Source organism: Hordeum vulgare, chromosome 5H (assembly GCF_904849725.1).
Source record: "Hordeum vulgare subsp. vulgare chromosome 5H, MorexV3_pseudomolecules_assembly, whole genome shotgun sequence".
Taxonomy (NCBI): Eukaryota; Viridiplantae; Streptophyta; class Magnoliopsida; order Poales; family Poaceae; genus Hordeum; species Hordeum vulgare.
Window position 1 is genome coordinate 449,424,396 of NC_058522.1, and position 12,499 is coordinate 449,436,894.

The 12,499-nt window shown below is 41.7% G+C and overlaps 1 protein-coding gene across 1 annotated transcript; it reads left to right on the forward strand.

Annotated features, from left to right (window-relative positions):
• Positions 1 to 1,552: 1,552 nt before the first annotated feature.
• LOC123398301 (40S ribosomal protein S23) lies at positions 1,553 to 4,753 on the forward strand. The gene is made up of 4 exons (XM_045092780.1): positions 1,553 to 1,698; positions 3,894 to 4,049; positions 4,237 to 4,363; positions 4,459 to 4,753. The coding sequence occupies exons 1-4, from the start codon at positions 1,694 to 1,696 to the stop codon at positions 4,597 to 4,599; spliced, it is 429 nt and encodes a 142-aa protein (XP_044948715.1). The 5' UTR covers positions 1,553 to 1,693; the 3' UTR covers positions 4,600 to 4,753.
• The last annotated feature ends 7,746 nt before the right edge of the window (positions 4,754 to 12,499 follow it).

Sequence of the window (12,499 nt, forward strand, 5' to 3'; positions counted from 1 at the left end):
TGCTCTAGTGGCTAGCAACACTTGTGGTGGAAAGTGACGTCAGGTTTGATTCCTTGCTGCTTCACTTTTGTTTTTACGATTTTTATCGATGTAGACGCACCTCGAGCTCCCTCTCAGTGGGCCGGCCCAGCCGCACGCCTTCTGTGCGTCGCACTAGTTTTTCGCCACAAAATGCGGCAAATAGGAGGTCCTGGGGGAGCTCCTACTCGGCGAATTCAGCGCCGCTTAGCTCTCCTGGCGCTCGCGCACGCCGTCTAGCGGGCCGGCTCAGCAGCTACTTCGACGGCAAAAGAAAAAGTATGGTCGGCCAATATACGCGAGAGCCGGGATTCGAACTCACACACTAACCATGGTAGTCTTAGCCAACAACCACTGCGCCAAAACAACAGAATGATGCATAATTCAAAAACAAGCTTATTTAATACATCAGCCTATTCATGAAAAGTCCAGTGATTTTTCTAAAAGTTCATCAATTTTAAAAAGTAGTTCACAAAAATAGAAAAGTGTTCATAAAAATTTGACAAAAAAGTTCACAAGACTGAAAAAAGTTCATCCATTTTTTAAAATAGTTCATTCAATTCGAAAAAGGTTCATATATTTTGAAAATAGTTCACCAATTTTAAAAAAAGTTCACAAAAATGTAAAAAGTTCATCAGTTTTTTTAAAACAGTTCATTCAATTTGAAAAAGCTTCATAGATTTTGAAAAAAAGTTCGCTGAATTTGAATTTTTTTCATCATAACTAGAACTAATTCATCAGATCCAAAACATATTCATCGATTTTGAAAAAAGGTCAACGGATCCGAAAAAAAGTTCATCAATTTTGAAAAACGTTCAGCGGATTTGGAAAATAGGTTCATCGGATCCGAAAAAGGTTCATCCATTTTGGAAAAAAATCAGCAGATTTGGAAAATAGTTTCCGATTTGAAAATAGTTCATAAAAAATGAAAAATATATAACGGATTTGAAAAACTTAAACAGTTTTTTATAAAGTTCTTCAAATTGAAAACTTCATTGAGTTTGAAAATTTTCAATGATTTGAAGAAAAAGTTCACATATTTGAAAGATAATTTATTGACCCAGTAAGAAGAAAAAAGAAAAAATAGAAAAGAAAAAGGAAAAAGCCAAACGAAAAAAATGAAAGAAAGAGAAAACGGGAGGGAAAGAATAAAGGAAAAGAAGGGTTCAAATGAACGCCAACTTGTTGCTTGGCGTGGTGCTTCCACAAGTCTGTAAAAAAGAAGGATGTCTTTGGTTCGAAACCCAACGGGCTCACGAAATTTTTTGCATATTAAAAATACAAAAGAAAAACCACTAAAACAACTATATGGGCCGGCCCAGTGCGCGATGCTGCAGGCGCCCGTTAGCAAAAATACACATTAACGGGCGTCTGCAGTGCCAAATAGGATTTGCCAGGTCCTGGTGCGCTTTTCTTTTTGCCATTCGCTCGGCGCCTGCGAACTGGGCTGGCCCATTTGCGCGCCACCCTTAGCGAAACCTGCTCGTTTTGACGCCAACTAAAGAGGCCCATGCCAATGAATTACCTCCGTAAACCCTTCGCCCACTCCCCAGTCCCACCTCTAACTCAAACCACGAGACCTTTCCGCCGCCGCCGCCGCTAGCTCTAGCGCCCTCGCCGTCGGCCGCAGCCAAGCTCCCGACTCGAGCTTCGCGGCCTCCCTCGCCGGTCCAACATGGGGTAATTTAACATTCTGTACACTAGATTCGATTGTCGACAAGTCCGTCTCTGTTCCGTTCGATTTTGCTGTATCAACAGATCTGCTAGAGAGCACGTCCATCTTACGATGTGTTCTTCTGGATTATAGACCCTTGTCTGACGCATATATGAAATTTGAAGTGGACTGTTAAGAGTAGTGATCCGTATTGCTTTTGTGCTTAATTCAAATCGCGTGCATACCAACAAAATCCGCTGTGATTTGAGTTTAGTTTGAAAAATGGTGGAATTGGCATAGCAGGGGGGCTGGCGTCACTAGTACTAACATTTAACACCTTGATGGTCTTTGCGGTCTATCTTTGGCGTGGGCAGCAGTAGTTATGGTCTGAAATGTTCCTTGGTTTAGTTGTACAACAAATTGTTCACCTTAAATCCTGATTTTGTTTTGACGGTCTTGCCGTCAGTTGTCTGTAAATTTTATGCTATTTGCTGCACCCTTCTCTATTGATTGAAGAAGCAAATACCTCTCCTGTGCAAGCGCTCTAGTTACTCCTATCTATTTCCTTTTGCATTAACAAGGTACCAGAATATGCATTTCTGCAGTAGTCCTGAGAATGATCTGGACCATGTAGCTTTCTAAGCCCATTTATCAGATGTACGTTGAGTCAGCTTATCCTGATTTCTAGTATAGTGCAGTTTTGTGTATCTCTAGCTTATTGGGATATGACGATGTGACAAACACTTGATCTGCAGCTCACATGTGGTGTCACATATGGATTGTGTAATGTTTTACTTTCATGACATGATTACTTCATTGAATCGTCCTGGAATCTAGATTTTGTTTGTCTTCATTATTTGGTCCAGTTGTGGCTCAGGTTCTTGCGCTATTAGCTTTCGTGTTCCTAGATGTGGGTAACTTTTGTGTTAGAGGCTTTATTCTCCAATTTATACTTCAGCTTCTTGGCCATATAAATCCAGAGTGAGAAGTCTATACCTATATATTAACTGATTTTCTGAAGGTCAGTTGTTGAGAAATGACAGCTCAGTGTGATTTATAATACAGTACTGAAGAAATTACATGTGAGCTAAATTTTTATTTGCATTCAACATTAAGAACTGCTTTAAATTCACTAATGTAATAAATTGAGGTTGTCGCCAACAGATAGGATGAACTTTGCAATGTCCTGTATTTTTGTTATTTCTTCTGCTAGTTATGCTTTATCAGCGCCTATACTCAGGACTTGACATACCTCTCTTTTGTTCATTGGGTCTTTGTTTAAATATTTATGTTGATTGGTTGTCAAGTCTTAAATATTATTTCATGTGCGTGCCTAGTTGAAACTTGAAACGGCCAGTGAAAAAAATTGTCGACAATACTGTACTTCTTTAATTTAATATGGATGTATTCACGTTCATCTACAGTACTAATTCATTTTGATCTGTGATTTGCATGTGGTACATCACATATGGATTGTGAATATTTTGGATTTCATGACATGATTATGCTTCATTAAATATTCCTGGAAATCTAGTTTTTGTTTGTCTTCATTATTTTGTCTGGTGGTGGTTTGTGTTTTCACACTATTACCTATTAGCTTTCTTGTTCCCAATTGATGGTAGTTTTGCTTTAGAGCCTCTTTTCTCCAATTTATACTCCAGCTTCTTGGCCTTGTAAATCCAGAGTGAGAAGTTTATTCCAGTGTAGATAATTTAACTTATTTTATGAAGGTCAGGTGTTTAGCCATGAGCTGTTCAGTGTGATTTTTAATAGACCGCTGAAGAATTATCTGCATACTAAATTTTTATTTGCATTCACTGTCAAAAAGTTCCTTAAAATGGCTAATGTAAGAAACTCAGGTTGTTGCAATCAGATACGGGTTGTATTACTTAGCAAGGTCTTGTATTTTTGTTTTCTTCTTCTAATTCTGCTTTATTATTATCTTTTGTTCAGTGGATTTTCGTGTAAATATTCATGTTAATTGCTTGTCAAGTTGAAATGTTGAATGGAAAAATATGTCAACAATATTATACTTCTCTATTGTAATATGGATGCAATTGCTTCCATATACTGTACTAATTCAATTTAATATGGATGTAACTGCGTTCATTTACTGTAGTCATGTCTCATGTGCTTGTAGTTTTGATCAAGCTGGAGCTTTTTATGGTAAGCTTGTTCTCATATGGTTCCTGAATCCTAACGTTTTGCAGTGCTGATGCAGTAAGACACGTGGTATGGGAGCTGGGCGCAAGCTCAAGACCCACAGGAGGAACCAGCGGTGGGCCGACAAAGCCTACAAGAAGAGCCATCTGGGGAACGAGTGGAAGAAGCCCTTTGCTGGTTCATCCCACGCAAAGGGGATTGTCCTTGAAAAGATGTAAGTTCGATCAACTACTAATACCCGTTTCATCTTCTGAAGAAGAAGAACAATTCGATCAACTACTAATACCCGTTTCATCTTCTGAAGAAGAAGAACAATTCGATCAACTACTAATACCCGTTTCTTCATCTTCTGAAGAAGAACAATTTGATAACTGACGCAACACTGCTTGCATTATATGTAGTGGCATTGAGGCCAAGCAGCCCAACTCTGCCATCCGTAAGTGCGCTCGTGTCCAGCTGGTGAAGAATGGAAAGAAGATTGCCGCCTTTGTGCCAAACGACGGTTGCCTGAACTTTATCGAGGAAAATGTAAGTACTATTTCTGCCTCCGGAACTTCACTGTCAACTAGTATTTGTCAGCCCCCTCTCTCTGCTTGCTAACACTGCCCGTGATGAATGTGTAGGACGAGGTGCTCATCGCCGGGTTCGGTCGGAAGGGGCATGCCGTGGGAGACATCCCCGGTGTCCGGTTCAAGGTGGTGAAGGTGTCGGGCGTGTCCCTCCTCGCCCTCTTCAAGGAAAAGAAGGAGAAGCCCAGATCTTAAAATGGCCCCTCTCCATTCTTCCAAGATCGTCACGACAGCCATGAAAACTTTGCATCCCGCTGGTTACTCGCAATGTTTTTTAGCCTGTGGATCTTAGTTCTTGTCGAAGAAACATCTGAATTCTAAGCTGCCAAGTTTCAGTTTCTACACTAAACCTCTGCCCTCCGTTTTTGTGTGTGTGCGCGCCCCTGGTATCCTTTTTAGCCTTTACTCATGAGCTGCTTTTTTTTAACACACTAGTCAGGGTCGCTCTCGCACCCAAAACGCACCAAGGCATCTCAAGATAAATATTTCATAAACAAGCCCCTGAACACCTTCGTCTGCCTTGCGAGTTTGTCAAGATGCCCCTTGCCATGTTAAGATACCTCAATGGAGACGGGTCTAAACTGATAAGAAGCAATGGTCGGAAGGCAAAATTCAGCAGATTCAGCGTCGGATCCGGGGGACTGGGTCACTCCACGTACCAAATGGTGCCCGGACCCCCTTCGCCCTCCACAGTTGCCATTGCCGTCCAACGCGAGCTGTTCCACGTCGCCCCAACGCCCTGCTAAAGAAACAATTCGATGCCACTCCAAAAGCCCAAAATCAAAGGTAAACCAGAGTAGGAGCCCGGGTGTGAGGACCTTGAGAGCATACCTGGCCAAACGGGCCGGTCCGACACGGCACGGTCCGCGCCGGCACGTTTACTAATCAGGCCGTGTCGTGCCAGCCTGTGGGCTGCGCCTCCAGACCCAGTTATTAAACGGGCCGGTATGCTGGCCTGATTAGCATGCTGGGCTTTATATTTTTAGCCTCATGGACTCATTTTTAGGCCCATTAGGTTTTGTGTGTGTGTATGTGTGTGTGTGTGTGTATATATTAAACGGGCTCATTTTTAGGCCTATTGGGTTCCCCATGGGCTCAAAAATTACACGGGCCGTGCTGTGCCGGCCCGCGTGCCCAGCCTCCAGGCCCAGGCACGACCCGAGGTGTGTCGCGTGCCTGGCATGGGCCCGTCTCGTGCCAGGCCGGCGTGCTATCGGGCCGGCCCGATTGAGACGACCCGTTTGGCTAGGTATGCTTGAGAGGTAACGGTGGATAGTTGAGAGAGAATTGGGGAATTTGAGGACGACCAGAGCACGGGGGAGCTCATATAGGACGCTTTAAGCGCCGGTTCAACCTCTTGGCGCCCACACGCCTCGTCGTGGGCCTGCCCAAGAAGTAGACAAATCGTTTGACGACCGATTTCCGTGTTCGCTCAATCGCATTTTCATGAGTTCGCTTAATCGTGTTAGAGTAAAATGAGATTCAAAGGGAATGCACGATTAGTCTTAATTTTTTATTTATTCTCAAGTATATATACATCTCGAAGGGGTGAAAAAAAGAGACGTCTATTCGGAGGCATCCCTCTAGAACAGGTGCCCGTTGAAAATTGAGAGAGAGAGAAAGAACATGATTATTCGGGATTGAACACACCATTTACTAATGACTGTTTGTTAATTATCATATGCTAATTAACAATAGACATGTGCTAATTAATCCATTAACTAATTCCTAACGCTCTCCTTGTACAACACCGCTCCTTAGATTGAAAGCTTCTTGTATTTAGATCTTCCATCTTGAAACATCTTCCATATAATGATGAAAGTTTCCTCAAAAACCTCGTGGGAAAATATGGGGAGAATAGTTCAAATATGTTCCAAAAACTCCTTTAAACCCAATGGGGAAAATAAGAAGGAGAAAAGGTGCAACATATAATGATTATTGTCTCCTTGGTAACTCATATGTGAAAACCCTCATGAGGAAGGAGAAAACTCATTGGTGAGTTTGGAGAACAATAAATATGCTTTCTATACTTTCCTTTTAAAAACACAGTGGGGGAAAATAGGAAGTATTACATATGTCGCCTCGTTCAAACCTATTATGAGAAACTTCTCACTTATGAAAAACTTCAAGAGAAAGCTCGTAAGGGAAAATAGTGCAATATGATATGCCATTGAACACTCCTTGAAAACCTAGTTGGAAAAATATAAGGAGAAACTCATATGACATATCATAATAATTGTCTCTTTTAACTCAATATGAGAAAATCCATAGAGTTTAAAGGAGAATAAATATGTTGTGTATGCTTTCCTAAAAAACTGTGGGGGAAAACATAAAGTATGACATATGATCTCATGTTGATATTACCTCATAAAAAACCTTGATGCGAACCTATAGAAGTAGACTCATAAAGGGAAAAAGAGTATTATATGCTCCTTTGAACATGGGTAATTCAGGAAGACACTCCCCCTGATAATTGCATATCTTGAAGTTGTCTAATACCAATTCCATGAACATGTTTCCGGAATGTTGAAGTTGGTAGAGGCTTCATAAACAAATCAACAAGGTTGTCACATGATTTGACTTGCAAGATGAGCAATATGGTGATATTGCTTACTATGTAACCTGTTTGCATCCGTACAACACAAGCAACATTATCTTTGAGATAATTGTTGGTGGATGTAGCCACGAGGTCTGCTTTGGAGAATTACATGGGATGGCTACCACACCTAGCGGGAACACAAACCTTGTCTATGATCTAACATAGTAGGGATCTGACCGATATATCAAACGATATTGGTGTCCGGACTTCTCTGAAACTGAAAACTAGTACAAGATTTTTTATGCCTTGGAGATATCAAAAGATATTCTTGAGTCCAAATCAATTGTGTTTAGTGGGTCTAGTGGCACTAGGATATGAAACTTTGTGTCCCAATATCGCATTTCCATCAGCTCATGGTTTTAACTGATCTTTCCCCGCGTCTAGAGATTGAACAACTATGATATTTGTAGAAGAATAAGACTTGTCCATAATGAATTTCTCCTATATATTCTGGTTATAGACAACATGGTGTACCATAATGTATGAGTGAAGGTGCTTGAGTTTTTAACTAATCCTCAATCTCAAATTCTGTCATTCAGATGATCATGTGCTTAACATTCATGGATAATTAATACATCCATTTTGCATCATGTTTTCCTAATGTTATTTATAATTTTTTGTAATCAATGTTTCACTTGATGATGCAATTCTTATGCCTTTTCTCTATTAGTTTACAAGATATACTTGAAGAGGGGAATTGTCGGCAACTGGAGTTCTTGATACAACAGAGATAGCCATTCTTCGAAACTCCAAATAACCTGAAATTTCCTGGAGATTTATTTTGGAATATATTAAAAATACTAGAATAAAGAATTGCTAGAGAAGACCGAGCATGGTTCCACAAGGCAGGGGGCGTGCCCTACCCTCGAGGGCATGCACAACGCCTTGTGGAACCCATGGAGGCCCTCTGGTGCCCATCTTCTACTATATGAAGCTATTTGTCGTAGGAAACAAAATAATGACTTTCGAGACGAAGCGCCGCCATCTCTAGGCGAAAAATCGGTAGGAGCACTTTTGCTCTCCGGCGGAGCGGTTCCATCGGGGAAACTTCCCTCTAAGAGGGGGAAATCGAAGCCTTTGTCATGAGCAACACTCCTCTCATTGTGGGAGAACTCATATACATCAATATCTGCACCAGCACCATCTCATCGCCAAACCCTAGTTCTTCTATTGTATTCAATCTTTGTTCCAAAACCTCAGATTGGTATGTGTGAATTGCTAGTGGTGTTTATTACATCTTATAGTTAATGCTAGTTGGTTTACATTATGGAAGATCATATGTTTAGTTTGTTAATCATATATTTATCTCCTCTGATCATTAACATGGATATCATTTGTGAGTAGTTCTCTTTGTTCCTAAGGACATGTGAGAAGTCTTGTTATGAATTATCATGTGAAGTTGGTATTTGTTCAATATTTTGATGACATGTATGTTGTTCTTCCTCTAGTGGTGTCGTGTGAACGTCGACTACACGACACTTCACAATATTTTGGCCTAGGGGAAGGCATTTTGGAGTAGTTAGTAGATGATGGGTTGCGAGAGCGGCAAAATCTTAAACCCTAATTTATGCACTATTGTGTAAGAGGCTGATTTGGATCCATATGTTTTGTGATATGGTTAGATTTATCTTAATTATTATTTCGTAGTTGCGGATGCTTGCGAGTGGGGCTAATCATAAGTGAATTATTTGTTCAAGTGAGAAGAGCATCCTAGCACCGGTCCACCCACATATCAATTTGTCAAAGTAGTGGACGAGAATCAACTAAAATATGATGAACATGACTAGAGAAAATTCCTATTTGTCCTCGAGAACAGTTTGATCACTCTAAGTAACACATTTGGCTTGTCCTTTGCATAAAAAGGAATGGGCCATTTTGTTGCACCTTGTTACCATGGTTACTTGTTACTTGCTACGAATTACCTTGCTATCAAACTATCTGTTACTACTCTTTTACATCACTTGCATAGATTACCTTGCTGAAACCGCTTATCAATTACTTCTGCTCCTCGTTGGGTTTCACACTCTTACTTATCGAAAGGACTACAATTGATCCCCTATACCCTATTGGAAATATGCCGTAGAGGCAATAATTAATTAGTTATTATTGTATTTCCTTGTTCATGATAATCGTTTATTGTCCATGCTAGAATTGTATTGATTGAAAACTCAAATACATGTGTGGATACATAGACAACGCACTGTACCTAGTAAGCCTCTAGTTGACTAGAAAGTAGATCAAAGATGGTCAAGGTTTCCTGGCCATAGACATGAGATGTCGTTTGATAATGGGATCACATCATTAGGAGAATGATGTGATGGAGAAGACCCAAACTATGAACATAGCATATGATCGTGTCAGTTTATTGCTATTGTTTTCTACATGTCAATGTATCTGTTCCTATGACCATGAGATCATGCAACTCCCGGACACCGAGGAATACCTTGTGTGTATCAAACATCACAACGTAACTGGGTGACTATAAAGGTGCTCTACATGTATCTCCGAAGGTGTCTATTTGGTTGGCGTGAACCAAGACTAGGATTTGTCACTCCGTATGACGGAGAGGTATCTCGGGGCCCACTCGGTAATACAACATCACAATAAGCCTTGCAAGCAATGTGACTAAGGAGTTAGTCACATGATCTTGTATTACGGAACGAGTAAAGAGACTTGCCCATAACGAGATTGAACTAGATATGGAGATACCGACGATCGAATCTCGGGTAGGCAACATACCGAAGGACAAAGGGAACAACATACGGGATTAACTGAATCCTTGACATAGAGGTTCAACCGATAAAGATCTTTGTAGAATATGTAGGAGACTATATGGGCATCCAGGTCCCGCTATTGGTTATTGACCGGAGAGTGTCTCAGGTCATGTCTACAAAGTTCTCGAACCCGCATGTTTGCACACTTAAGGTTCGTGACATTTCAGTATTATTGAGTTATGTGTGTTAGTAATCTAAAGTTGTTCGGAGTCCCGGATGAGATCCCGGACATCACGAGGAGCTCCGAAATGGTCAATAGGTAAATATTGATATATAGGAAAGTTGCATTTGGCTTCCAAAAAGTTTCCGGGCATTACAGGTAAAGTACCGGGAGTGACGAATGGGTTCTGGGGTTTTATCGGGAGGGGCCACCTACCCGGGAGAGAACCTAATAGGCCTAAATGTGGTGCACCAGCCCTTAGTGGGCTGGTGCGGCCAGCCCAATAAGGCTATTTCGGCCAAAGGCGCAAAAGGGAAAGAAAAGGAAAAATTGGAAGGAGGAAACCAAGCAGGAAGGGAGTCCTCCACCAAACCGTATTGGAGGAGGACTCTCCTCCCTTCGCTCGGCCGAACCTATCCTCTTGGAGGAGGAGGCAAGGCAACCCTCCCTCCTATTCCTCCTATATACAGTGGAGGTTTTGAGGGCAAACACAACTAGAAAATAGCCACATGGTGGCCTCTCCTCCATAGATCGTCTCCGCCATCTAGATTAGTTCCGCAAAGCTTGGCGAAGCCCTGCTGGATTAGTTCACCACCACCACCACCATGCTGTCATGCTGGAGAACTCATCTACTTCTCTGCCCCTCTTGCTGGATCAAGAAGGCGGTGATCGTCATCGAGCCGTATGTGTGCTGAATGCGGAGGTGTCGTTCGTTCGGCAGTAGATCGAGATGGATCGTGATGGGATCACGAGACGAATCATGATGAGATCGTGGGACGGGCTGGAATTTGTATTGCGAAGATGTTCCACTACATCAAACGCGTTATATACGCTTCCACTTAGCGATCTACAAGGGTATGTAGATACACTCTCCCCTCTCGTAGATGGTCATCACCACGGATAGATCTTATGTGCGCGTCGGAATTTTTTTGTTTCCCATTCGACGTTCCCCAACAGTGGTATCAGAGCCAGGTTTATGTGTAGATGACATCTCGAGTAGAAGACAAAGGAGTTTGTGGGTGTTGATATTCAGATTGCTGCCCTCCTTAGTCTTTTCTTAATTCGGCGGTATTGTTGGATGAAGCGGCCCAAACCAACATTACTCAGACGCTTACGAGAGACCGGTTTCATCGACTAACATGCAACTTATTGCATAAAGATGATTGGTGGGTTTCTGTTTCTCCAACTTTAGTTAAATCGGATTTGACTGAGGTGGTCCTTGGAGAAGGTTAAATAGCAACTTGCATATCACCGTTGTGGTTTTGCGTAAGATGTGATCATACTAGATACCCATAGCAGCACGTAAAACATGCAACAACAAATTAGAGGACATCTAACTTGTTTTTGCAGGGTATGCATGTGATGTGATATGGCCAAAGACATGATATGATATATTTGATGTATGAGATGATCATGTTGTAATAGTTAAATATCGACTTGCACGTCGATGCTACGACAACCGGTAGGAGCCATAGGGTTGTCTTTAATTATTTTTACGCCCAGTGATGCTTTACTTTATCGCTAGTTGAGTAGTTTAGTAGTGACAACATAGGTAGCGCCACAACCTCGATGGAAGCACAATGATGGAGATCATGGTGTGGTGCCGGTGATGATGCAAATCATGCTGGTGCTTTGGTCATGGAGATCAAGAAGCACAAGTTCATGGCCATATCATGTCACTTATGATTTGCATGTGATGTTAATCCTTTTATGCACCTTATTTTGCTTAGGACGATGCTACGTCGACAGAAACCTTCTGTCGTCTCTTGATCTTGCGTTGGTTTTTCCCTTGAAGAGGAAAGGGTGATGCAGCACAAGAGCAGTAAGTATTTCCCTCAGTTTGAGAACCAAGATATTAATCCAGTAGGAGAATCTCGTCAAGTCCAGAGTACCTGAACAAACATAAAGAGCTTGCACCCAACGCTATAAAGGGGTTGTCAATCCCTTCAAGATTGATTGCAAAGTGAGATCTCAAGGCGGAAAGTGCAACGAAGAAAAAGAGTAAGGCTGAAAATATGGTGTGGAGTAGACACGGGGGCCATAGTGTTCACTAGAGGCTTCTCTCAAAATAGAAAATATTACGGTGGGTGAACAAATTACTGTCGAGCAATTGATAGAACCGCGCAAAGTCATGATGATATCTAAGGCAATGATCATACATATAGGCATCACGTCCGAGACAAGTAGACCGATACTTTCTACATCTACTACTATTACTCCACACATCGACCGCTATCGAGCATGCATCTAGTGTATTGAGTTCATGACGAACAGAGTAACGCCTTAAGCAAGATGGAATGATGTAGAGGGATAATCTCAAACCAATGATGAAAACCCCATCTTTTTACCCTTGATGGCAACAACACGATGCGTGCCTCGCTACCCCTTCTGTCACTGGGTGAGGTCATTGCACGGTATGAACCCAAAACCAAGCACTTCTCCCATTGCAAGAATCATAGATCTAGTTGGCCAAACAAAACCCACAACTCGAAGAGAATTACAAGGATATGAAATCATGCATAAGAGAGATTAGAAGAAACTCAAATAAGATTCATGGATAAT

Coding starts and splice junctions, on each gene's coding strand:
- LOC123398301 (XM_045092780.1), top strand. Junction 4,050..4,236: donor GGGATTGTCCTTGAAAAGAT/GTAAGTTCGATC, acceptor CATTATATGTAG/TGGCATTGAGGCCAAGCAGC. Junction 4,364..4,458: donor TGAACTTTATCGAGGAAAAT/GTAAGTACTATT, acceptor ATGAATGTGTAG/GACGAGGTGCTCATCGCCGG.